Source organism: Boleophthalmus pectinirostris, unplaced genomic scaffold (assembly GCF_026225935.1).
Source record: "Boleophthalmus pectinirostris isolate CB_2022bp ecotype Guang Dong unplaced genomic scaffold, ASM2622593v1 HiC_scaffold_14, whole genome shotgun sequence".
Taxonomy (NCBI): Eukaryota; Metazoa; Chordata; class Actinopteri; order Gobiiformes; family Gobiidae; genus Boleophthalmus; species Boleophthalmus pectinirostris.
Window position 1 is genome coordinate 18,077,531 of NW_026571047.1, and position 26,800 is coordinate 18,104,330.

The following is a 26,800-nucleotide window of genomic DNA, read 5'->3' on the forward strand; positions in this document are numbered from 1 at the left end:
CTCCAGCGTCCATCACTGCCTTAATTAAATAAACTCAGGGACTATCCAAGACAAAGGCTCGACTACATGATAATACACAATCTATGGATATAATATATTCTCTAATAGTTTGTGATTTTGCCACTGAAGAAGTGCAATAAGCATCTTTTGCCTTTCCCATGCGAGTCTTTTGTGTCAATATGTTTACATGATTCGGTCAAGATACTTTACATTCATTCTAAATCTAGTCTCATCCAAATACATAAGTACACTACCTAGTTTCAAGAATAGTTCGTGATAATTTTCTAGTAATACAGGTTTAAAAAGATTCTGGTAAATTAAAATTAAGATATGGTTAAGATATTTGCACGAGTTCTCTTTGTATAGCGGATTACATCATCTTACTGCATTACTGCTTTACTGCATTTTTTGCCAAATCATGATATTGCAATTCACTTATCACTCACTACATTCACCAACACGCTAGAGGGCGCTGCTTAGCCAATATCCAAATGAATACTTGTAGTGGGCACTTCCTGTTCATCAAAATGGCAACATCGCTCCCTTGACACGTAAAGCTTGAAGAAAATCTCTTATTTTTAGATATTTTATGTAGTTTTCAGGGTGTTATGAAGATGAGTAGACTTCTGGTCCAAAATATAATGGTGACAGAAAAGTAAATGAGGTTACACTGTGTGGATAATAACTTGCACTGTTAAATTTGAAAGGGCTAGTGACTATACATAAGCAACAAGATGCGAAGAGGAGTTGGAGCTGGGGCTGTTGCCAAAAAGAAGCTGGCCGAGGTATAAAACATTGTTGTCAAATTTCTAATATGTATATGTGTGGTGTACTTCTGTGAGTGATCATTCTTTCCTTACTTTTGCAGGCCAAATATAAAGAGAGGGGAACTGTTTTGGCTGAAGACCAAATTATTCAAGTAAGGACAGTTTCTTTAAAAAATATATTGTAAATAATCAACATTAAAATGTATTTTTGTTTCTCTTTCCTTGACAGATGTCCAAACAACTGGAAACATTTAAGTCCCACTTGGAAGAATTTGCCAGTAAACATAAACAAGAAATCCGCAAGAACCCTCAGTTCAGAGTTCAATTTCAAGAAATGTGTGCCACCATAGGAGTGGACCCTCTTGCATGTAAATTTTGTTTATTTATTTAATTTTTTTAATTTTATTTATTTATTTTAAACAAGGACAGTTGTAGAAAATATTAGTGTCATAAAGAAAAGATGCTCCATGCCATATTTAGCTACAAGATATTGCTCTTCATTAGATGCCTACTAAAGGAATACATTTGTTTTCAATATTCAATATTATGTCATTCACAGCTGGTAAAGGTTTTTGGTCAGAGATGCTTGGAGTTGGAGACTTCTATTATGAACTTGGAGTGCAGATTATTGAAGTTTGCCTTGCCCTAAAACACAGAAATGGAGGTTTGAGGGTTTTTTTGTTATATTTTTTTTATAATTGGATTTCCATTTATGTAATACAACAAAAATCACTGTCTATCACTTAACATAATCCATTAATCTATGTATTTTTAAACAGGGCTTATTACTCTTGATGAGCTTCATCAGAGAGTACTGAAAGGAAGGGGTAAATATGCACAGGATGTTAGCCAGTAAGTATTCTAAATATTAATATTCGGTAATGGTATTAAAACTACTGAATCCAAAATCTAAATGTATCAAACTGTTTCTGTGTTTTTTAGAGATGACTTGGTGAGAGCCATAAAGAAACTGAAGGTGATGGGGAGTGGGTTTGGGATGATCCCTGTTGGTGGTTCATATTTGGTGCAGTCAGTGCCAGCTGAGCTCAACATGGACCACACTGTTGTACTGCAACTGGCAGAGGTAAGGTCTGAGAGAACATAAACAACTGACCTCTTGTATTATTCCCCTGCTCTCTGAACGTCCTTAGGAAAAAATGCCTTTTCACAAATAAAATGCAAAACAAAAAATAATAATGCTTTTTTGCCACTCAAAAGTCACTTTAAAATATCATACTGTATTCAAGTCACTATGGATGGTGGTGATAGAACCATGGCAGCCTACTATACCCGTTTCACCTCTTCTGACCACCATACAAATACTTCCTATAGGCTGAAAGCAAGATGGGCATGTAGGATAGCCGTATGTCACAACAAGTCCAGTATAATTCAGGTGTCATGATGTCATTTTTCCTTTTGAGTAAAAAAAGTCAATGTTTCTGGCATTGTAGTTACATCAATGATTTTTTAAAATTTGCCTTTAAATTGTGATTTGGTCTTCACAATGTTTGGTTATCTCTGTACCTTTGCAGAAAAAAGGATACGTGACAGTTAGTGAGATAAAAGAAAGTCTTAAATGGGAGAAAGAGCGAGCTTCACATGTCTTGGTAAGTGCATACCAACTTATTTAAAGTAACCATGGCACATTACATAACCTGTTCATCCGGTTACATGTCTCATACATTACTATTTCATACTGCATGAGGAAACCTGCTAGCATAATAAAATTCAAGGATACTTTATCTAATTTCACTGTAAATCAAGGTTTACATTCCCATTTAGGTGTATGTGTAATGTATTGAACATATTTTCTTAAAAGGACAGATATTCAACTGAAAATAGCATTGAGGACTGCTCTTGTGCTGTTGTACCGTTGAACAGCATTACAGGCATTCTCTATGGGGCAGCTTGTTTGACACTTTATTGTTATGTTCACAGGATCATCTTCTGAAAGAGGGACTGGCCTGGTTGGACTCTCAAGCAGCTGGGGAACCTCAATATTGGCTACCAGCTCTGTTCTCTGAGCTGACGTCACGGGAAATTACACCGGAGGAAGCGAATCAGATGACCCCTTGAAGAAGAGCTGGAGGGCCGGACTGTTAACGGAGTGTCTCGGGACTTTGTTGATAAACAAAATGTGCCCAAGGGAAGGGTCACATGACTGAGTTGGCAGAAGGGGTGAAGTCACTAAGATCATGTTCTGCATGCAAAGCAAAACATTCCTCTGACAGCCTCTCAGTGCATCTATGCAAAAAGAGCACTTGAACTTGTACAACTACTGAAGGCAAGAGAGGTGTTTTATGTTGTGGTGGGCAATATAATAATCTCTAAATTGCTCTTTTTAAATGTATGCAAAATTAGAATATTGATTATATAGTTTATTACAGCAGGAAAGGTGTTAAAAAGCAGTGAAAAGAAATGATTAAACAAGTAAGAAGAGCATAAACTTGCAGAATAGTTTAAGGGTATAAGGTTATATTTCTGAATTTTTGTATTCACAGCAAACTCGAAACTAACAGGTGGATTTCTAGCGACTTGCGTAATTATTATATAAATAAACACTGAGTTCTGTCAACATTGCCCATCCCTATGTCCCTGAAACTGTAAATCTGGATGATCGTGATTAATAGATTGTATTATTGAGAGTCAGTTCATTCAGATGTTTTATTTTAACTTTATAATTTTACAGCTGTGTTATTATACAGATACATTATTATAATACATGGCTGTTTGAATACATTTTGTCTCATGCTGCTACACAATCATTATTGCTTCATCAAAATTCTTTCTAATAAAAAGGCCATACAGATGTTTCCTGCATCTTCACCATAAACAATATAATAATTACAACATGTAAACTTTAACTCATTTTGATAGCAGGTTAATTTGCTGACAGAAAACAACTTTTAATTTGTGTGATTGATAAAAATAACTCCGCGGTACAGGTACAAACAGGTGGTTTGGTTTAAAATCGAAATTAATGCATAGCTTTGAACTTCCACCTTTTATGTAGGTGCTACATGCTTGACTTTACATGAGAAAGTTATATCTCATAATACCCTAACTCCACAGTGTGGTTCATAGATTGTCCTTATTGGGAAAAATACATACAGTTTACTTCTATGGAATGAAAAGACAACCTTATTATAATTTAGGTTAAAATATTTACAAATATGGCAGTAAAAGCTTTGCTGCTGTTACAACTCATGGCCGTATACGTGGTCTTCGAACTCTCTCTGCTCCATGTCGTCACAAATGAAGGTGCAGAAGGGGCAAACGCGGTGGCTCTGTTCATGCTGCTCTAGTTCATTCTGGGTGATTCCTGGGAAAAGCTCCTGGCAGTAGCAGCACACCATGCACTCCTGAGGTAAAAATAGAGAGGCCCACATGGTAACAAAATATGGGACGGATTATGTTTTAAATCCACATTAGAAATAAATTGGACACTGCCCGTTATGTGAGTTGTGTCAGTTTACTCCTTTAAACCCTTTTCAAAATCTAAAGAGTCAAATGTATACTTCCTAATTTGAAGTTTTAGGGAATAATAGTTTTTCCATTAATTGAAAGAATTAACAATGATATAGGAGTAAACCCGACTTAATTTCCAGATAGTCTGCATCATGTTCACAGTAACTTATCAGTACAAAATAGACTTCTCTTATTATAATGATGACACCCATATTATTTTAACTTGATTTTACACACAAAAAGATACAAAATCTTACCTCTTCCTGTATGTTTTCTGTGTCTGCTGCAAAAATTGGACACACAAATTACTGCTTTGAAATCTAAAGTTCATCTATTGTGCTCTATGTCACTTTCTGGTTAAGGAGCAGTCACTATTATCTCCATGGAGATTTATTTGTCTTGAATTTTCCATAGTATGGCATTAAATATTAAATATTTCAAGGGATTATTATTAACATTCCATACTGTGAAACATCTCCACGGTAACAAGTAGATAGCAGAAAATCTACCAGAAATGTAACATAGGGCACCTTTAAATAACATGTACAGATATTATAGACAATATTTGTAGTAGACAGTAAACAGGGATAACTACCTGACTGAAGCTGATCTATATTTTCATAATGGCCCTCAGATGGGATTGACCGCTCTGTTGAATTGGGTTGTTCATAGTCCAGGTTCAGTTGTGGCGTGTTTTCTTCTGCTTCTGGTCTGATCTCGTCATACATACTTTCCACCACATTTCGAGGATGTTCTACAAAAGCTCTGCGCAGTTCCTCAATATCTCTTTTCAGGGCCTGAAGCACAGAAACCCTAATGCTCAATAAGTTGTCAAGGAGGCAATGGTGGTTAGTCATTTCCTGTTAACGAACCTGGTTTTCTTTAGCAAGCTCTTCCTTCTCACGTCTGTCAAGTTTAATCACATGTTCTTGGTCTTCTCTCAAGGCATCTTTTTCAGCAATGATTTCATGGGCCTCCCTTAGTTGAATCTGAAAATATAATGGTTCATCTTACAGGCTTTTTAGACAAATACCACTATTTCTAAAGGCCCTATCTTGCAATATTAAAGGGTCCGTAACACGCTGTTTTCTGATCTATATTATAACATTGTTTTCTCATCAAAAGCATACCTGGAGTTGTGTTTTGTTTCATTCACACATGTTTACATTACAATCTCTACTGAACTAACAGTAAAAGGTAGTTGTTAAATTGAAAACTGCTTCATGACATCACAAGATGGAAGAGAGCATTTTGAGCTTTGGAGATATACACAGACTAATAATAAACCAGGATTACTCGAACATGTGTGAATGAAAAAAAAACACAACTCCAGGTATGTTTCTTGATGAGGTTACTGTTTTAGAAAAGTAATGTGCATTATTAATTAGCACAGTGCTCTCTAGCGTAGTTAATTATCTTCTGTGTTGTACCTGAAATTTGTCATTCTTCTTTTCCAGATCTGCACTGTACGCCGTCATATTGTGCAGATTTTCTTTTATTTTTGAAATTTCCACCTCTACAGCTTCTGTTCGTCTTCTAAGATTTTTGGACTCTTCCTTCTCTGCTGCCAATACTCTCTGAGCCTGTTGCAGCTCACCTGTAAGCTCCTGACACTTTACCTAAATCACACAAGTTGAAGTTAAAACACTTGTATTGTATAATCACATAATATAAGTTACATTCCACTCAAAACTGTTTATTTCCTATAGATATTATTATTGCAAAGAAACTACTTTTAATGTCATAGAAGGGACTGTCAGTACCAAGCTCTAAAATGTGGCTAGGGGACCTTGCTAATACTTTACATCTAGAGAGAATACGATATTTGTTAAAGGATAAACTAATGCCATTTCAGAAGGAGTGGTAACCCCTTATTGACTTTTTACAGTCTGTGTCTATGTGAGAAATAACTCTTAATTCATCTCAGATATACTATGTACCTTGTTTTTTTGGTTCTGTGTGATTTATTTTCATTTTTTACACACAAAAAGCATTGAGCTCTATTGATCTTGTACAATTTAAGTTGTAAATTGACTTAAAAATGACTATAATAGTAACATTCCTTCACCTTCAAATCGTCTACAGGACCATTTTGAACTGACTCCTGCTTATATGATTTCCTTTGCATTTCCAGGTTTTCCTCTTCTAATTGCTGAATTCTGCTTTGCAAGTTTTGTAGCTCAGTGTTTATTCTCTGCTTCTCAGTTTCTGTGCGCTGTAGGTCAACCTAAAGACAGTATTTTCAAGTTATTAAAAGTTTTTAAAACACAAATATGAATCTTTTGGGAGCTTATTTTCACCTTTAAGAGCTGGAGGTCGTCTTGCGCTCTTAAAAACTCCTTTTCTTTTGTTTTGAGCCTGAACAAAAAATATTGTTATTCTTTTACTAGTATTCAAAGGTGATTGGAAAAGCAAAATTTACGTATGGCAGTAAGATAAAATAAAAATAAAAAACACAATGTTGACTTACTCAGATATCACTGGTTTTTGAGCTTCATTAATGTCCTTCAGTTTGCCTACTTCCTCCTTCAGCATTTTAATTTTTTTCAGTGCTTTTTCATATCTGTCCTGTGTGTTAAAGAAATTATATTTGAAAAGTCTAACACATGTAGTTTTAATTGTGAAAAACAAAGCTTACATTTTGTTTTACAGGGTCAGCAGAATCCAAGCTATATTTTCTTTGTGGTTGGGCTTTTGTCATCTCACCCTAAATCACAATTAAATGTCATTTTGAACATGCATTGACTCAAACAATGCTACCACTGTGAACAGACCTTTAAGCTTTCCATTTCCATTGTTTGCTTTTGTACATCTCTTTTGAGTTGATCTCTTTCTTCCCTGATAAGATCCATTTCCGCCATTAGGGTGTTCCAGTCTTGCTCTTTCCGTATGTTCAGCCCCTTCAAAATAGACCACAAACCTCATAATGAAAGTAAAACTAAAATGTGTATGTAAACTGTACTGTATTTATTAAACAAAGACTTCTATGATGCACAACATTCCTACCTTGCAGTTCTCAACCTCTTGTCTCTCTTTTAGTAAATCACTTTTCAAAGTTTCATTTTCCGCTCTTATCTGCTCCAGCTCTTTCATCAGTTCAGCCTTTTCACGGACACTTTGTTCAACTTGTTCCTGATTCAACAAAACAGATTAAGTCAATATAAATCTTTATTTACCTTGGAGTAGATACAAGAACATGGACATTGGTCTCATAAAAATGCAATTTTTGCATCTGAATAGACAAAAAAGTAAGAGGTCCAATGCACCCTGTTTTTGAAGTTTGGTTTATATACGCCAATTTGTTTCAAATCACACACGAGTCTTTATCAGGGCAAAGTTGTGCAAATTCTTTTTGGCAATCACATTGCACTAGTATGTATTTGACTCTACAATGTGATAATGGGACACTCTGTGATGTTATGGAGCAGTCGTAGTATTAAAATAAAGTAAATAATAATTCATTTATATTGTCTTGTCACCTCTCACACATCTTAATTATTCAACTGCCTGGCTACGGATTTCAGAGTGATGAAAAAATTCCATAGCACTTAACAATTCAAAACTAAACATTTTATCTTTCAAAAGGTCCAAAGTCCTCAAAACGGTACCTGTAACTGGAAACTGAAACCCATGAATAGAATGTTTAGATATCATTTGAACCCTACAAATAGACTTACAGTATCATATAGTACCTGTGTTGTAATCACTAGGAGGTCATCCTCAGGGCTGTTGTCCAGATTTTGATCTCCAGGGTTTAGGAAACAGAAAGGTGTGCTGGCTCCTCGCACTTGTCCTGTACTGTCGATGTAGCAGAACTGGTAGAACTCATCATCTTTGGGCAGATAGTAATCTAGAAGAAACATATTTATAGCTGGCCCATTACATATTTAGTGTACTCACTTTGACCCTTTTTATTAGAAACAGACTTTTGTTTATTAAAAGAAAATAAAGTTAATCTTTGTACTGAATTGCTCAGAAGATTATATTAAGTGTTTTAGACTTAATCCCTAAGTATGTTGATATTACAAACCACATATTATAATGAATCTTTGAGTAAAATATCACATTCCCTTGTATGTTCGCCTTGTTTGGTCCCTAATAGAGTTCTTGCAATAATACAAATCATAGCTCGAACAGAGACATATAAAGCACATTAAAGTTAATACCGTACTATATATGTTTACTGTACACATAGAAAAGTGAGAGTGTGTTTAAATAAAAAACAGACTTAAACCTTCTCTCACCCTTGAAAACAGCTTGTTTCGTCAGAGCCTTCTGCCCTGCTGTGTCTTGACATGGCTCCACCCACACAAAAGTATGATACTCTTTTGCAGAACTCCACCCAACCTGAAAAAAAGATTGCAAATTATACAACACATTAGATACAAAACAATAAAAGTAATAATGTAGTGAATCTGTTGTTGTCTTGCTAACCTTGAAAATCCCAACCCAGTCCCGACTATGGGGCTGAAACATGGGGGTGACTGTGTAGTTACAGGTGACGTCAGTGGAAGTAGGGTAAGAGCGTGGGACATCAGTGAAGACCACCTGTGAAAAGGTGGCTGCTGTGGGGTCCACAGAGGCAGGCTCTATTGAGCTGTCCATGGCCTGAAAAACTAAAGTATTAGAAATGTATAAAAACAAAACTTAAGTTAAACAAGTAGAAACTTGTAGTTAGTGTTCCTAAGTGTGTTAACATTTGATCAAATTTGCCCAGAGAGTGGGCTTCAAATTAGAATTGGGTGAATTTCATATCACCCACAACAGAGCCATGGATCTTTGGCAAAGTTTGTCCCTTTAGTTTATAAGTATTTTTACATTTCTTGATTGGCATAAGTGAGATTACAATGTAACAGAAATGCATAATACGTGTTCTTTATGCCCTTATTTGAAACCTCTCAACTCACGTAACTTCACTATAGACTATATTGCTTTGCTGTAGTGTTTTCTCAAATTTGATGTAAGTTTATTCTCACACAGCCTAAAAAAACACAACAACAACAACCAGTTCTTCCTGAATCATGCTTCCTGTTTATCCACAGTATGTTCGTCAGGTATGTGAAAAGAATATATTAAAGTTTTCATTCTCATAAAAGCATGGTTTAGTGACATGAGGTATTTACACTCACTTTTACAGCTAAAAATGTGCACATTTTTGTGTGTAAGTATAAGGCTACAAGCAATAAAATAGTAGGCTAATAAAGAAACTGAAAGTAGATAGACACGTAGCAAAATCATATTTCAACCTTAACGTTTCACTAAATACATGTTTGTTATATTTTAAAATAGTTCGAATTGTATATAGTCATGAACTTACATGTGCGCAGTCTCTTGTCGGATCCCCACAGGCGCAAAATTTGTTCCCCACGCTTTGGCAGAACTGAATGGTGCGTTCAAGTAGACCTCGTACTTACAAGACTTCTCTCTTAAGTATAATTATTCTGGCTCAAACGCCTGCGTGGTATAGGTCCACTAACATTGTAAGATACTAAGTAACGCCCTATCCTTGTTTGTGTTTTATTAATGATTTTATGGAACAATATTAATTCGTTTAATTTCACCCAAACAAGGATAAAACTTAAATGTTGTTTAAATGTTTTCTACTTATCTGCGGCAACCAGCTGTCAGTTTACGGGGCCGTCATGTAGTGGCAAGTCTAAATAACCCATTATATTACATATGGTGAAATACAGCTGCTTGCAGGTAAATCTAATAACATTTCCTCTTATTAAATTAGGATTTTTGCATTAACGGCATGGAATTTGGCACGCAACTGTTCTCATTGCCGCAAGGGGGAGCCATTATTCTTTACTGCCGTGGTTTTCAAGTTTGTTTCCAGCACCTGACAGTCCAGGTTTTTTTTCTTCATGCCAGAATTAGGGATTAGGAGGAAAGTGGAACAAATGAATCTGTTTGATAGTAGGCTATATTGATAATTATAAGCCTACTTAGCATTTTTTTTTATGATACGGGTATCTAAATCCTCCATTAATTGAAAAAGCACAATTAACTATGTGATAGAAATTTAGATCGTGGAAAGATTTCTCTCACTCTGTATTTGTGTAAATGAATGTGATTTCTACCTGAGACCAGACCCCTACAGGAAAATACTGATTATGATTAATTAAATTAAAATAGTGATTAGTTTATCTTTTAGAAGCACATTTGGTCTTGTAACTAAATCTCATTTGGTTTGTTAGAAAGACACTTCAGTGTAAATACTTTTTTGATTGATTCGTTTTTATTTCGAGTTTGTGCCAAGAGAGAAACAATAATCATGTATACTACATATACAGTGTAAACAACAGAAAAGCACATTTCTCGAAAAGGAGTGGGAAGAAGAAAAACTTATATGACAGCTATGATAACTTATACTTCTGTTCCCTTTTGCTTGCTAATCTTGTCAGGAAGTGACAAACGCAGGTGAATATGAATGCCAATCAGATCAAGCACATCTGAACACACCTTCTCACTTTGAAAAGTATGTGTCCTCTGGTCATCTCAGGCTGTGTAAACTTGGTGCTAACATTCAGGGGAAATGGAGCAAGATGTGGTAGGGACATACATACCCAAATTGATTCATTATTTATCTTCAAGAGATATAGCATTTTGTCCATAACAACTGCAAAGGACATATTATATTCAAATAGTATTTAGTTTTTTTCTAAACCTGAAATCCATGTAGGCCTAACCCCAGCTCTGAACACTGCACCATAACCATATTATTTCCTATTGATTAAATAAAATAAAAACTATTCACTTTTGGGAGAGAAAAGCCTAGGCAATTAATCAAATAAATATCTAAAATCTAAAACTGAGCATTCTGATAGGTCAAAGGCTGAAGTGCCAAAGGTGAAGTCGTGTGAATGGAGTTCACTGTTTACATGCGCGCCGCAGAGCGCCGAAGTGCGTCGTGAATTGAGCCAGCGTCGATAGAAAGGGACTCCTGCTCGTATGTTGACTGCAGAACATCCAGGACACTTTTCATTTGGTAAAGTTTTATGTTTATGTTGTTTAAAATGAATGAAAAGGTCAATTGTTTTGCTTAAATATAGATAGTCGAAGTCAGCATTCCGTTACCATAGCAACGGGCACTCACGCTGCTCGCCGTGAGCACTGCGTGAGCCTCGGTAAGGCTAATTTTCAATGAGTTGAGTTAGCTTCTCTTCAAAGTTTTTTTTCTCCTTATCGAGTTATGGACTTTCTTTTACTGGTAAGTGGGCATCTTCATGAATTACTCGGTCGATCTACAATGAATGTCGAAAAATAGCTACATTAACAGCTACATAAACAAGGTAAACATGCTTTAGAAGGGCTTCATTAACATGAAGCCTGCCTAGTAGTAGCCTAATGAATATAACGTAGCTTATAATCAATAGTTAATAACACTTTTTCACTATGAAGAAATGGCCCTAGAAAAGTTAACAATACAAAAAGTGGCTACCTTTAACCACATTTCTCAATTGCAGGAGTTTTATACCCCACGATAAAGCAGATCATAGATTAGGCTAAAAGCTTAGTTAGTGTAGTTAGTGTTTTTGTAAAACTGAGCAGCTCACGACACTACTTTTTTATATTCTGTGACACTCCTTTTCCATTCTCCATGTTGGCTGGTCAGTCATGATTGATGATTAAAGTGAAAAAGTATTTAGTTTAGCCTTTGTGTTTCCTGTGACATTTCCTGGAAACACAACTATCTGATAGAAATAAAGCAAGATTATATTGGTGCTTTTCAGATTCTAGATATGATGTGTGTTACTCTCAGATGGGGGACAAGAGCCATATTTCCCAATTGATTACAGTTACTCTTATAAAAACATAAATTCACATATGTTGAACCTGGGTATTATTATTAGTGACTAAACTCATTAACTTCGTGTATTATTACAAAAATCTGCTTTCTAGCCATGTTAATTTTAGCTGCCCTCCATCTGCATTAAAACTTATTGGACTATGGAATGTGGTGATATCATCTGAAACCCAGCAATTGTGTTAAAAAATTGGACAATTAACATATAATTTTTGTTCAATAAAATTTGCTTTCTATTGAAAGTCTAATATCTCTATTGTATCCAAATTGTTATTTCTTACCATATGTTTTCTTCAGTGTCAACAATGAACGCTAAATGAATGCTTAGAAACTGGAAAATCATAATGGAGGTGGAGAAAAACACAGCTAAATCTGATACATAGTAAGATTGGCGACTTATGACTAATTAATGCTGATTGCTGTAATTGGCACAGATCACACCACATCAGACTTGGTTACCTCAGGCTATATCCTTACCCTGATTATCATTCAGTGTTTATCTGATTTTATTTCAGCTAAGATTATCTACAACAACCTTTCCACTTTAATTGCACTAATGCCTTTGTTACAGCGGCACAATTCAATTAACAGTGGCCCTCTGTAGCTTGGCAGGAGATCCATGTCCTGCCTGTTGGCTCAGAGCGCTGTCTTTTCAGCAGAGATTTAAATGTAGCAGGCCCAGGTGCTGAGATGCACCTCTCCAATTTCAGTTTACAAATATGGGGGATTATTGCTCTCCTCTAACTCCCTGCTGAGTTCTCCTGCTCATTATCTGAGCTTCATGTCACGACAGATCAGGTTTGTCTCAGCAGTTTTTAATTGGACACCAGATCTGGAACAAGTTTCTTCAGTGTCAATCTCATTAAGACATCCTTGTGAGATATAAATTTACTCTTCTTTTGTAGGATCCAGGAGCTTGTAACATTTGAAATGTGGGTTACTGGTTCAACTACAGAGGACAGTGGAAGCATCTTGAAGCAATTCTGAAGTGAAAGGTTTTGAGTCTGAGGCATCCGTGGACACACTGGACGATCCAAATGTAGGCCGAACAGAGCAGGTGAGTGTGGCCTCTTTATCAGAGCAACTCCCTGTTATCAATGCACTATGTAAAGGAAAAAGAATGCTGCTATCTGACACAGAAAAAGGCCTGTCTTTAGTTAAAATGTGAAGCTGTGATTACATATTATGGTAGGTTACTTAATTTGCCCACATAAAAATAGTATTTTAAACTAAAAGTGGGTAGTCTAGTTTGTTGAGTATTGATAAGTCAATCAAAACCTATTCTTTGAGAGCACTTGATTTTGAGAGCTTGATTTTAGGTGAGACACCACAAACATAGTTGAAGTATGAAAATGATTAGACTTTTGGAATAATTGTTCTTTTGGAATAATTATTTTAATGCAAGTTAAAATATGAAATTGTAATTAGTGAAAAGGTTCAGTAGCTATGCAGAATTATTAGCAATCCATGTCTGAACATGTTTACCAGACCAGGAAAATACTTCCTTCACTTTCTTTTATTCTCTATTCTATTTTGCTTTTTAAACAAACTGAGCAAAGAAAGTTTGAGTAAAAGAGTGTATGGTGAAGAAAGTAGGTTTTAGTTTTGTCACAATTAACAAATTTTTTTGTTTAAAAATCTTTTGAAAAATCTGTAAACTATAAAGAGAGATCTTTAAATGATAAACAGAGAGAGAGCCTAGCTTTGGTGTGACTGATTTGCTGTTTGTGTGTGTGACATTTTATATTTACAACAACATAAGTCTCCCTGACTGTCTCTTTTGTTTGCGACAGACACATTGTACAAAAGGTGTCCGGAGGTGTAACTGCTGCAGTGAGGGAGAGCCTGAGAAATTGTTGTTTGTAATTGTATCCTCGCTTAGGTCAGTGGAGCGTCTCAAACCCAGTGCAAAGGCAGTGGTTCGGGGCCAGGATTATCCAGATCAAATATGCGTTACCTGGCACCACCACCTCCCACTGCGGGCCTGGGATGTCCCTCCTTAGAGCCACCCCCTTCAAGTATTCAATCTCAGTCATTATCACAAATTAACTTGACCTCACCTTAACCCACAAGACACTAGATAGGACCCAGAGGTGCGCTGCCGAGACACTGCCATGACAAGTGCTGTCCATTGTCTTTGGGAGAGTTGGCACAAAATGTCAATTAAATAATTTTATTTCACTTCACTAAAAAATAACTCTAACATCTTGTGAACTTTTTAACCCATGCAATTCTTTGTTACTGCCAGTAGAAACAGCTTATTTTAGTGTATGGTTACAGCAAATATAATGATAAACAATGTACCACTGACACTGAAACTAAGGATCCAACGATATAGTTTTCTCAGAATTCAATATGTATCTGAAGATATGGATCATAATATCAAAAACAAATGTTATCTTTATAGTAATTATCAATAAACATAAAATTGTATTAACATTATCTAAGAAACATCAAGAAGCCTATATAGCATCAAGCCTCTATTGCTTTTCATTGCTCTGCCAACATCAAATGCCACTTTCTATTGTCCCACCTGTCTTGGTATTAGTATCAGTCCTGCCACAATGAGCCTTGAATGCGTTGAGTGTGACAGGTGCTGACAGGTGCTGACAGGAGCTGGAGCACTCGCCTGATGAGAGAAATGGAAACGGGAAACATGAGTCCGTGTGTGCCATTACAGCATGTTAGTGGTTCTGTCTGACTGAGTTTCATTGTGAGAAACCGCAGCACGTACCATGATAAACGCAGCATGTAATAACTGTTCACTAATGTAATGAAGATAACACGAGTTTAATTAAAGCTACACAGGGCTATGAGAAACAAACAGTGGGATATGCAATACTGAGAGGGCTGTGAGTAAGAAGCACGCTATTTATTTATATCTGCATCTAGGTGAACTATTTGATATCTATTCATGGGTTTTTGCCTTTGATGTTTTTTTTCCCATTCCAAAGATTTAATATTTTGTTTAATTTGTTATTTGTCCTGGCAACAGTGTTAATTTTCTTTCTGATACCCATGGATACAAAATAGCATGTGAACATTTAGTCAGTTCAGGTTTGTAAAGGTAATCACTCTAAGAGAAGACAAGGCTACTGAATAAAATGAATGTGGTCTGTCACAATAATTACTATATTAGCTTATTGTTCAATACATGAAAGCTGGAACAATATATTTATTTGCAACAGGAGGGATTTGAGCTATAGAGGGTTAAATAAATAAATTCTATGGCTGATTATTCGCTCACATTGCTATTTATTTGTTGCAACTCAGTCTTTTTACTGGGATAATCCTGCTTTGTGTAAGTGGCATGACGTAATTTGAATATTCTCGTTTATTGCAGTATTTCTCTGTAGCAATATATCATGCTTCAAAATTGGTTATGATGACAGGCCAAGATGTGGTGCTGTTATTTAATTTGTTGTGATTGAGAGGTTATGGGCTTAAATCCCTCTATCCTCATAGAATGAATATGTGCCATTCTGATCATGTAAATCGGTATCCCCTAGAGGCAGTTTGTCTGGTGTAAAATATATACCAAATAATTAAATAATAATTATGTTGACTGAGACTTAATTAAGTTGGCTGACGACAACTCTCTCTGCATTTCAGTGTTGTCGATTCCATTTCCGACTTAGCCTAAACTCGAGGGAGCAGACTGGTTTATAAATGATTAAAGGTCTTACATAACAAAAAAAATATTCTTGTGAGCTTTAAGCCATGTTAGAATGTTAGAATCATCAAAAAATGGAGTTGTGTTTTGTTTCATTCACACATGTATGAGTAACCCTTTGTTATTAGTCTGTCTACATCTCCAAAGCTCAAAATGCTCTGCTCCACCTTGAGATGTCATAGTTTAGTTAACAGCTACCTTTTACCTTTACTTCAGTAGAGATGGGAAATTCCAGGGCTGAAATTATCGAAATGATTTTAGTGAAGGTCTATGGAGTGTAAAAGCACAGTGGAACACTTCTTGTATTACCAGTGCCATAGTGTTTTCTGTTTGAGAGAAGAACCTTAATAATCATGGCTTGTGTGTTAAACATGTGATGAGTAGACAACATTATAACACAGGTCAGAAAATAGAGCAATATGAGCACTTTAACTAATTAGATTTACCACTGCTATCTCCCCATGCTGTCATTACCCCTCTTCAGCTTGGTTTACCCCCATAAACCACTAAAAGGGGTTGTTTTTTCTATCAAAGATGGGTCTACCCGTGGACAATCTCAACAACAATGATGAAGAAGCTCCGTGTAAAGTATCTGAAGAGCAGGGAGAGGCCTCAGGGAACCACAGCCAAACAGAAACATGCACCGCCACGTCTCCGCTGGTCCCCAAGAAGAAGAGGAAGACCAGAAAGAGGTATTTTACTACTTTATTTCTATTCAAATAAGCCATCTACATCTGATTTAAGTATAGTTAAAGGTGAACCATGTGACCTTTCTGGTGGCGTGTCCATGGAGATGTTATTGCTTTGCCTGGAATGTTCCACAGTAAACTCATCCATCAGGCATTCACACAACCATAAGTGTTGTAATGCTCTTAAATATCTGACTTGTAACTTGGCCCGGTGGCGTCAACTGTTTGTTTCCAAGGAGATAGAAGGTTTCATTCTATTCTGTGGAACATTACAAAATAAAAAATCTCCACCAGAAAAGTTACATAGTACACCTTTATTCTATTACTTTATGTATTGTTTGTTTGTAGATAACACATGTAGGGTTTTGCAGCAAAGCAGATGTCTGTCCTTCTGTTCTTCTTCTCTTTCAGATGACTGTGGATCAACCTCACAAACTGTAAATATGAAAGTGGTATGTTACAACTTAAGATTTTCACTTGAATAAATACAAGCATAGCGCTAAATTTGTGTGTTTTCAGTTCGACGTGCAGCTAGGCGCTATGGCCTTCGGGAGGCAGCAGAGAGCGAGGACTGGACCCTGTTTTGGACTGACTTCTCGGTGTCTCTGGACCGCGTTAAAGATATGAAACGCTATCAGGTAATTGCTGCTAAGATCAGTGCATAAAGTATACAATCAACAATCACATGACTTTTATATCATGGAAGTTAAAATCAGAAAGTTATGTTGCCATTGTAAAAAAAATTAAGTAAAATAAAAAATAAATAAATTGTCTGTTTAGAGTAAGTTTAAGGAACACTGAGGAACCCCAAATTGTACTATGCAATTTATAGCATGCATAACAGCTAAAAATGCTACAACAACTTAATAACTTTCTTTTTTGCAGAAAATCAACCATTTTCCTGGAATGAGTGAAATCTGTCGCAAAGACCTTTTGGCAAGAAACTTGAACCGAATGCTTAAACTTTTCCCCAAAGACTACAATATCTTCCCGAGAACATGGTGCCTTCCTGCTGAGTCAGTTTGTACTAACTTAACATGCTAAGTTAAGATTTGTCTTTATTTCTTTCTGACCATGTTGCACTCTGCAGTTTTAGTGACTTCCAAGCTTTCACCAGGGCCAAAAAGAACAAGACATACATTTGTAAGCCAGACACCGGGTGCCAAGGCAAAGGCATCTTCATCACCAAAGCAAGTAAAGAAATACAGCCTGGGGAACATATGATCTGCCAAGTTTACATTTCTAAAGTAAGTTAAAAAAAAAAAAACTTGAATTAATCTGAAATGTTTTAAGTCTAAATTTTATTTTTTCCTCGACAGCCACTGATAATTGACGGTTATAAATTTGACCTGCGTATCTATGTCCTGGTAACATCATGTGACCCTTTCAGCATATTCATGTTTAAAGAGGGTCTGGCCCGATTCTGTACCACAAAATACAATGAGCCAACTCATAACAACGTGGTAAGTCAATATCTACTATTTAATATCTTGCTGCATTGTAATAATTTGCAGTGTGTCTCATTTTTAAGAAAAGACTATATTGACCCAAAGTTCAATTTTGTCCACCATGGTCAAAAAGAAACAACAGATTGGCATAAATTATTATTCTTTACAGCAGTATAACATAAACATAAACATAAAACATAAACATAAAATAAAGGGCTGCAACAGGCAACAAATGGCACTGACTTTACGCCACAGACTGTCTGATTAAAAACATTAATAAGGATAAGTCGCTGCAGAAATCTATTGAATATGTATAGTGTATTTAGTTGGTTAAAATGTTTAAATTTGTCAGTTCACTTATTTTTTGATTGTGTTGTATTTCCACTGGCAGGAAGATGTGTGCATGCATCTAACCAACTATTCAATAAACAAACACAGTGAAAACTTTGTGCGTGATGAGGACACTGGGAGTAAAAGGTACATTGTACATTGTAATTGTACAAACCACTGACAATATCATTGCTGGAATTATGAAAACATATATTTCTAATCATTTGATTCATCTTATTCTTTAGGGACACCATTTTGAGTACTTTTTACCATTCAAAAGATAGAATATTTAGTTTTGAATTACTGATTGCTACTGATTGATCTTGAGGTGTCAAATAGAAATGTCAAATAAGATGGTATTTGGCTGTGAATGTGGGACAATTTTCTTTACTTATAAATACAAATGATTCATTATTAAGTCAAAGATTTGTGAATTATTCTATAAATATTTCTAGGAAAATGCTATAATCTTGCCCACTGTCTGAGATTTCTCTTTCTGTTGTTTTATAGAAAGTTATCCACCTTGAATAAGCATCTTGAGGCCATGAGCTGCAACACAGAAAAAATGTGGAATGACATTGAAGATGTTATAATTAAAGTCCTGATCTCAGCTCATCCGATCCTGAAGCACAACTACCACACCTGTTTCCCCAACCACATCAACGGCAGCGCCTGCTTCGAAATTCTGGGCTTTGACATCCTGCTCGATCACAGGCTCAGGCCGTGGCTCCTAGAGGTGAGGGGTTATTATTATATGTACCAATAGCATCAAGAAAATAGTCTAAGCAGGATTTGGTGTGGGCTTTTTTGCTACCATATTGAGCTATTATTGAGTATTATTGAGTACATATTGAGTTATTAATCAATACATATTTTCTTCTGCAATTTGATATTATCATTAAGTAGAAATTTTAAGTTGTTTATTTTTAGACTTTTTAGATAATGCCAGCATCAATATACTTCCAAATACAGTACAAATGTTTTGTGCAGTTTTTGCATCCTCTTGTGGTCACACTGTTGATTGCAACACCCTCGCTCCTTTATCCTGATTAAAAGTGTGTCCATCTGTGGTTATTCACTGGGTCAAAAAATCCATCCAAGAAAACTTTGCTTCAGGGCAGTTGTAGCATTAGGAAATTTTCAGCTTTTTTCTAAACATAAGGATGATAAACATTCATATTTATGCAATTAAGTGGCCCCCAGATTCCAATAACATCAATACCTTAATTGACTTTCATTACTTAAATTGATACTTTGTCATAATTTTAAATGGCATTTTGAGCTTGACACTCCAAACTCAAAACAGATACAATTCTACAGTAAAATATTTCAATATGCACATTATTGTCATATTATCCAAGAAATTCTTTATTCTCTGTTGTCCTAAAGTCAATGTTATAGTCAAACATTTATTTTTAGACAGTGTAAATTACGTAAAAGGTACTGTAACATTTCTGTGCAGGTCAATCACTCCCCCAGTTTCACGACTGACTCTCACCTGGATCGCGAAGTGAAGGATGCTTTGCTCTATGACACCATGGTCCTCATCAACCTGGGAGCATGTGACCGCCGAAAGATCACAAAGGAGGAGAGACGCAGGGTGAAGGACAGGCTACAACAGAATCGCTCCAGAGAGGCCAGGTACTAGGACTGCACAATTGTAATCTAAACTGAGTTGGTGCAATTATCAAATTGCAAAGGCTACAGTTATTTACTTAATCTAATCCACTATTCTCTAAATAACACACTTTATAAACATGACAGTTTATAAAGTGCTGCACAACAACAACAACAAAAAAAGTAATAAAAAAAACAGTTAAAACAAGTAAAAATTCAATGGCTAAAGACCACAGAAATCATACTGTTTTAAAAGCCAGTGAATGAAAGTGGGTCTTAAGAGGAGACTTAAAACACAGCACTGTGGGAGCTATTCGTAAAACGAACAGCACATCATGTGATTCTTGGATTAGTTTATCTATCCATATTTCAATCTTCTCTCAAACTGAATGCAATGCAATGTGTGTTCTCAACATAATCGTATTTTTTTAAACGTATATCATAAAATTAATCATAATACTTCTTGAAAAAATTCAACTTACATTTTTTTCCAAAACTGTGCTGCCTTCACAGATACCTGCACAAACCAAGAGTTTTTCACACAAGGTCGTGTGCTCAAAGACGTGCTAATTGTCTGTAGATTAGTAAAGCCATGTCCCCACTTCCAGGTCAGAGGAGCTGCGCCAGTGCCAAGCCGCCTCCGTGGAGCAGATGGAGAAGTACGAGGCCAAACACCTGGGAGGCTTCAAGAGGATCTACCCCCGAGAGGGAGGGGAGAAATATGACAAGTACTTCAAACACAGCAGCTCGCTCTTTCAGGAAACCGCTGCGTCCAAGGCCAGAGAGGAGTGTGCCAGGTACAAGGCGTGCATTACACTCACGGTGCCCACTGTATAGACATGCACACCTCAAAACCCTGGTGTTAGAGGAGCAAGGATGGACTGTATGTTAGTAATTATTCAAATATGTATTATTCTTATGGCAAACAAAAACAGAACAAAACAGAAACATAGTCAACATAAAACACTTTCTTATTTCATAGGGAGGAGCTAGTCATGTTGGAATGTTGTTACCTCATCAAAAACATACCTGGAGTTGTGTTTTGTTTCATTCACACACATTTGAGTAATTCTTTATTATTAGTCTGTCTACATCTCCAAATCTCCATATGCTCTATTCCACCTTATGATGTCATGAAGCAGTTGTTTTCGTTAGTAACAGCTCCTTTTACTTTTAGTTTAGTTTATTTATTTAATGAGACAGGGACAGTGCACAATATACACTAACCTTAACAGGAGAGATGCATTGTAACACTAACATGTTGTAACACTAGAGTTAATTTCCACCTGTAGTTCAGTAATTTAGTTCAGTAGAAATTGGCAATTCCAGTGCTGAAATTATCCAAATGATTCTAGAGAAGGTTTACAGAGTTTAAAAACACAGTGGAAAACATGACATCACAAGTGTTTCTGTTGAGTGTTTTCTGTTTGAGAGAAGAACTCAACCTAAATATGCAGGATTTGTGTGTTAAGCAAGTGTGACTGAAACATTCAACTCTAGATCTGTTTGTCATGAGAAAACAACATTGTAACAGATATCAGAAAATAGCATAATATAGGTACTGAACTAATGTAAATATGCCGGATTATATTTACCAAGCTAATTTATATGTGTAGTCCCTAGGCTGGCAACAAAACAAAAGCAACATACAAATGTAAGCTTAGTACAACACAAGGAAACGTTAAAAAGTTTTGCATACAGTTGCAGTGACACAAAACTGTTCCATGGCTCAGTCACTGCTCTACTTACCCTCCCCAACAACTTTACACTTGCAGAATTGTCCATTCTCTCGTTCCACATTTTTAGTGAATCCTGTACAGTATTTAACGCTGAAGTACTGTAAATATACTGTCTGAAATATCCCAATGAAGCCCATTAAAGGCGTTAAACAGGCTCAGTGCTGCCAAATACCATTTTAATTAAAGGAGCACTGATTTGTGTTTTTATAGGCACCATTATTGATCCACCCTGACCAACTAAAAAAAAAGTTAATGTAGCCCTCTTTCTGTGTTTTAATGTTTAATAGTGCCACATTTGAAAAGTATAAAAAGACACTTGCACTGAATGAACCTGGTTTCTATAAGGGATGGGACAATAAACAATATAATATAAATAATAATAATATATATATATATATATATATATATATATATATATAATAATAATAATAATATAGTTTATCATGTTAAAAAGGTAGGCAATAATCATTTGTGGGACATTTTATATCATTGTGATAATTGCCAAAGGACATTAGTGACATTGTATCACCAGGATGTGCACAAAAAAGCTACTTGTCCATAAGGATTTCTTCTGGATCATTGTTGTTTTCATTTATAATAAAGCACTATTAAGTTTAATGTATAAGTGCTAATAGTTGTTTAAATATGGAGCCTATTCATAATATTCAAATGACAATTATTCATTTTTTTAAATTTATTTTTATTTTGGCCTTGATAATCGTGATACTGTTGAAATTATGAACTGTACATTCTACTGGTTTATAATTCAATCAGCTCAGCAGCCAGTATGATGATTTATGGTATTCGCTTTTAAATAGAAAATTAAAAAACATATGTACATTAAATACATCATGCACATTGCCCAAAACAATTCTGATTTATGTCACCTATTGCATTTCTCAAATAGAAAATACGCTTGAATATCTCATCTACACTGTGTTGTTATCACAGGCAGCAGTTGCAGGAGCTGCGTCTGAAGCAGGAGCAGAAGGAGAGGGATCTGAAAGTGGGTCGGAGGAAGGACTTACAGGGAGAGACCGCGGGAGAGAGAGTGAGACCGAGGAGGAGTCAAAGCAACCTCCAAAACTCCGCCGAAGAGCCCGGACCCGTGAGTACTGCTGTCTCATCTGTGTCCACTAGAGGGAGCCAACCGCCCCTCACCGCATGATAAATAGTTCATAGTCTGACTGACCCCTCCAGTGTAAATGTGCGCGTGTCCAATGCAAATTAGCTGCAATAGTCTTTATGCAGATAACTATTATTGCATGCATCCCGTTTTAAATATAGATATGGTTTATTGGCAAGCCAGAAAAAATAAACAATGCTATAAAGGTTCGCTGACAGAAATGGCTTTATGGTAAACAGATAGTCATGGATACATACAAACAGGAAATTAAACCAATTTAATTAAACATATTTGCTGCCATTATTGTTTTGTGTTAGTTTATGTTGTTACTTATTTCTCAACTGGTAGGTATTACAACATCCATATTATGAGAAAAATATGGATTAGCACCAGGAAATTACTCAGGTTTCACTGGCTTTATAATTCCTTTATAATGAACTAGACAATTTCTCACATTTTTTTAGCTTCCTTTTTCTACTTTATTTAAATCATTACTTTTTTGTGTAAGTAAATAAAACACATTTTAATAAATAAGCTTACTATTGGTAATTGGTCATTTGGTGCTAAACCTTTTCTGAGACAGTTTTGATTCCTGTCGTAAAAATCGAGAGAAAAATAGAGCAAAATTTGTTACTGAATTATAAATAAACTTTTGTATATATCTTTCATGAGTGCAAAAGATGACATTTGTGATACCCTGTTGTCATATTTTAGTTATAAAGCTGGACAATAAATTGCGAAAAATGGGATACTTAATGCCTCTTATATTATCTTATGTTAAATATATGAACAAATGTATTTCATTAGTGCCCCCAAACCAGAGTGAACAAAAACATGCAGGAATCACTGGACCTGAACACCTTGACATTGTGTGTTTTCTGGTGGTACTTTCTTGCACTGTGTTCATGTATTTGTCCCCAGCTCGCAGAGAACCCCTGTGCGCTGATGGGCCTGGTGGATGTGAGTGGCGAGGGAGGAGAGGGGCAGGAGGACAGGGAGGCAGAGGAGGAGCTAGAGAGGATCCGGGGGCTGCTGGAGAGGAAGAGGCTGTTGCAAGACCTTGGGGTAGTCGACCAAATCCAACACATGCTCCAACAGCAACAGCAGACAGGGGGCGCCACAGCAGAGAACAGGCCCGCCCCCACACAGGCCCTGCACTCAACACAGCAGCAGAAGGTGAGGCCTCTTTTACAACTGAAATGTGAATTAAGATCAGGACATAAAATGATCTTCTGTGAGTATATCATTGACATTATTGGAATTATGCAACACATTTGTCGATCAAATACACAATAATGACATGAGAATATACTGCAAATGTGGGGACCACTGATTATGACTTGTTTATTTTATTTTTTATGTATTTATCTTTTACTAAGAGACAGAGTAACAAGACTTAACTTGAGAAAAACTAAAAAGTGCTTTTGTGAAGGAGACAACAGACTATCGAATAGACTATAGAAGAATATCAGTAAATCATAAAACACAACAGTCAAAGTTTGGGTTCGGGAGGGAGGTTCACAACATTCTATAGGCTAATAATATTTTATACATGGGGACAGCCAAAATATTGTAAAAATGCAGATTTGTTGTTGGGTCTAGCCAGTTGTAGAAATGGTCAGGTCCAACATTTGCAATTTTCCTTTTTTTTTTTTTTTTAAGAGATATTTCATGGCAATGGACAATGCACTCAATAAAAAAAAACTGTCTCTTTCCCCCTTCTAAGAATATGATCTGAAGACCACCAATGAGCTGTTGATTTGCTTTGTTATTGAGACCAGAGCACCGTTTAGTTTGGTAGTGGGTGTATTATTGGTATTGGGTGTTATTATTTTGCCTTCATTGCTGGCCCTTCTCTTTCCTTTGTTACATTTTTAACAAGACCAGTAGATATGTAAATATTCATTTTTAATCTCTTTTAATCACTTTTTTAAATCAATACATCTATAGGTTGTATGTGGCTTAAACAGCTTTCTGTAACTTTACAGTGTGAAATTAGACTTTACAGCACTATTTAAAAACATCAATATAAAATGTAAATGTATTGCTTTTCTCTCTGTTTCAGGTGGATTCACTGTTACATGTTTCCCAGAAAAGGCAGCAGCCAGGTTCATTCTCACATCAGGTATAAACAGACTTCTTATTGTGTATTATCTGAAACAAGAGTCAAAAGACGACTGAAGTGGGAGTATACGTCATAGCAGTTGAGTGTTTTGTAAATTAATTCTAGCTAATAGTCTACCTACCCATTATAGTGCAATTCCATGTCTTGCATTTTAAATATTAATAATATCCTGAACGTCAAATTGAGTACTTCCCTGACAATAAAAACAAAAATTATGAAAAAAAAAAAAACAGGATTCAGGTATTATTACTGTAGGGATTTTCATCTCATTTTGGTCTCTCAAAATTAGAAGCCCTCAGTTGTAATTTAGAGACATAATGAAATGTGATGATGGGAGAATTAAAACTCCATAATGTTTTAAATTTTACGACTGTGCAGTTCATTCAGTCCCACATGACCCAGCCGAGGTTACTGCGGTCCACTTTTGAACAGAGGACCCTGAATGCATCAGGCTTTGAGTCTGAGCCCAGACCAGAGGACTCTGGGACGCCCAGCCTCCAGAGGATCTGCCCCAGTGAGTTCACTATTGTCATGATTGGGGGATTGTTGGGAAATAATATGGAATTCATTTTGTATTATTTGAATATGATTATGCATATTTTATACACATATGATATCAAGATGATATCAATGTAATATTTTATGTATGCACTACTGAAAATTTTATTTATTTATCTATTTATCTTATGTGGGATTTGGTATCCTGTAGTGTTTATTTTGAAAAGTTTAATTATTATTGTTAATATATTATTAAATCTGATACAACTATAAAAGTAAAAATATGTAATTTAATTAACATAAAAAAATATCAAATAGTGAGACAGGTACATCTTTAAGTCCCTTTAAAATTAATAAATTATTAATTATAATCATAAATTATAAAAATGTAATATATATATTTTTTCTAAACTAATATCTAAACATTTAACAATATATAAATTTACTACAAATTTGTCCTGGTTTATCCTGTCAGTATTATTAAATCATACCAATATGTTGGAATAGTCTTCACAGTAATCTTGTTAGGGTATGTGTATATCTCTCATATTTCGACCAAGTAAATATCATTATTTGCTTTACATTTTAAATAACACAAAAACCCCATAGTACTTTTGTCTTTCACTACACTTGTACCTGTTCCCTATGTCCCTGTGGCTCCTCTGTGTATCTGATATTTGACTGAATGCTCATACCTGTTCCCTGTGTCTGTGTGGCAGTGGGCACCTTCTCTCTGGGTCGTCAGGACAGTAAGAGCAGCACGTACATCCGCGCCAGAGCCAGTATCCCGCTCGTAAACCAGATCCCCAAAGCCCGGACACGGTGCCCCTACATGACCCAGGACGCTGACACCCTGCAGAGCCTGTCAGTCATCTCCACTCGGGCCCCCCTGGTCCGGAGGCCTGGCTTTTCTCAAACCGTCCGACAAAACCCCTCCCAACGAGCAGGGACGCACGGAAAAGGCCTGAAACCACATACGCAGACAGACACATGAGAAAAGAAACAGATATTTGGGGATTAAGGAAGTGGAAGATGGACCAAAGCTGTGAATGCACAAACACAGGGAGGACTGCTATATCTGGACTCATGTTTCGTCTCAGTAAATGTCAACAATGCAAGAGATTCACATGTTTCTATCCACTGTGTGATGGCAGACATTTTGTTTACATAACAGTCTCTAAAGGGGAACATTTGTATGAAACTAAGCTCTATGTGCCAAAAAGGAAGTGAACAGGCCCTGTGAAATATGTCAATATTATAGATAAGAAATGTAAACACACCACCTTGTCAGTTTAAGCCTCATATTTGATGGTGAGAGTTAAGAAGGCCTACCACTTCATACAGGACTAATAAAAGGGTGCTTAAATGATGGGAGTAACTCTGCTGGTTTTTCACCAAAGTCTATTCTGAAAAAAATAACATTAAAATTCTCATTCACTGAAGCCCAGTATTTACTTTTTGTTTTAAATTTCAATTATTTGATCCCTTTTAAATTGAGGTATTATTTAAC

General features: G+C 36.0%; 3 protein-coding genes across 5 annotated transcripts; 2 read left to right on the forward strand and 1 right to left on the reverse strand.

Annotated features, from left to right (window-relative positions):
• Positions 1 to 493: 493 nt before the first annotated feature.
• Positions 494 to 3,342, forward strand: snf8 (SNF8 subunit of ESCRT-II). The gene is made up of 8 exons (XM_020918151.2): positions 494 to 785; positions 869 to 919; positions 997 to 1,135; positions 1,327 to 1,431; positions 1,547 to 1,619; positions 1,710 to 1,851; positions 2,300 to 2,374; positions 2,706 to 3,342. The coding sequence occupies exons 1-8, from the start codon at positions 735 to 737 to the stop codon at positions 2,841 to 2,843; spliced, it is 774 nt and encodes a 257-aa protein (XP_020773810.1). The 5' UTR covers positions 494 to 734; the 3' UTR covers positions 2,844 to 3,342.
• A 75-nt stretch (positions 3,343 to 3,417) lies between these two features.
• calcoco2 (calcium binding and coiled-coil domain 2) lies at positions 3,418 to 9,707 on the reverse strand. 3 transcript variants are annotated; one of them, XM_020918149.2, is made up of 15 exons: positions 9,553 to 9,707; positions 8,670 to 8,843; positions 8,480 to 8,582; positions 7,928 to 8,085; positions 7,242 to 7,367; positions 7,010 to 7,135; positions 6,874 to 6,942; positions 6,706 to 6,803; positions 6,536 to 6,593; positions 6,304 to 6,462; positions 5,666 to 5,854; positions 5,108 to 5,224; positions 4,831 to 5,032; positions 4,493 to 4,518; positions 3,418 to 4,129 (listed from the first exon to the last, which is right to left on the reverse strand). In XM_020918149.2, exons 2-15 carry the CDS (start codon positions 8,838 to 8,840, stop codon positions 3,965 to 3,967), a joined length of 1,767 nt encoding a protein of 588 aa, XP_020773808.1. In that variant the 5' UTR covers positions 8,841 to 8,843; positions 9,553 to 9,707; the 3' UTR covers positions 3,418 to 3,964. The 3 variants fall into 3 exon arrangements, with proteins under 3 accessions (XP_020773808.1, XP_020773809.1, XP_020773807.1); XM_020918150.2 differs by having other exon boundaries at positions 4,493 to 4,515; positions 8,670 to 8,851; positions 9,553 to 9,678; XM_020918148.2 differs by having other exon boundaries at positions 8,670 to 8,851; positions 9,553 to 9,678.
• Positions 9,234 to 26,659, forward strand: ttll6 (tubulin tyrosine ligase-like family, member 6). The gene is made up of 18 exons (XM_055150534.1): positions 9,234 to 9,289; positions 11,066 to 11,226; positions 12,951 to 13,102; positions 16,253 to 16,412; positions 16,824 to 16,859; positions 16,927 to 17,045; positions 17,293 to 17,423; positions 17,498 to 17,654; positions 17,727 to 17,870; positions 18,247 to 18,332; positions 18,696 to 18,921; positions 19,648 to 19,826; positions 20,411 to 20,599; positions 22,493 to 22,649; positions 23,589 to 23,843; positions 24,733 to 24,792; positions 25,171 to 25,306; positions 26,010 to 26,659. Exons 4-18 carry the CDS (start codon positions 16,253 to 16,255, stop codon positions 26,282 to 26,284), a joined length of 2,310 nt encoding a protein of 769 aa, XP_055006509.1. The 5' UTR covers positions 9,234 to 9,289; positions 11,066 to 11,226; positions 12,951 to 13,102; the 3' UTR covers positions 26,285 to 26,659.
• The last annotated feature ends 141 nt before the right edge of the window (positions 26,660 to 26,800 follow it).

Excerpts from the sequence above, each read along its gene's own strand:
- ttll6 (XM_055150534.1), top strand. The coding sequence starts at position 16,253 with ATGGGTCTACCCGTGGACAATCTCAACAACAATGATGAAGAAGCTCCG. Across the intron at positions 17,424-17,497 it reads ACATGGTGCCTTCCTGCTGA|TTTTAGTGACTTCCAAGCTT; the intron begins GTCAGTTTGTAC and ends TGCACTCTGCAG. Across the intron at positions 25,307-26,009 it reads CCTCCAGAGGATCTGCCCCA|TGGGCACCTTCTCTCTGGGT; the intron begins GTGAGTTCACTA and ends TCTGTGTGGCAG.
- snf8 (XM_020918151.2), top strand. The coding sequence starts at position 735 with ATGCGAAGAGGAGTTGGAGCTGGGGCTGTTGCCAAAAAGAAGCTGGCC. Across the intron at positions 920-996 it reads CTGAAGACCAAATTATTCAA|ATGTCCAAACAACTGGAAAC; the intron begins GTAAGGACAGTT and ends TTTCCTTGACAG. Across the intron at positions 1,852-2,299 it reads TTGTACTGCAACTGGCAGAG|AAAAAAGGATACGTGACAGT; the intron begins GTAAGGTCTGAG and ends GTACCTTTGCAG.
- calcoco2 (XM_020918149.2), bottom strand. The coding sequence starts at position 8,840 with ATGGACAGCTCAATAGAGCCTGCCTCTGTGGACCCCACAGCAGCCACC. Across the intron at positions 8,583-8,669 it reads ACTGGGTTGGGATTTTCAAG|GTTGGGTGGAGTTCTGCAAA; the intron begins GTTAGCAAGACA and ends TCTTTTTTTCAG. Across the intron at positions 8,086-8,479 it reads GAAACAAGCTGTTTTCAAGG|ATTACTATCTGCCCAAAGAT; the intron begins GTGAGAGAAGGT and ends TGTTTCTTCTAG.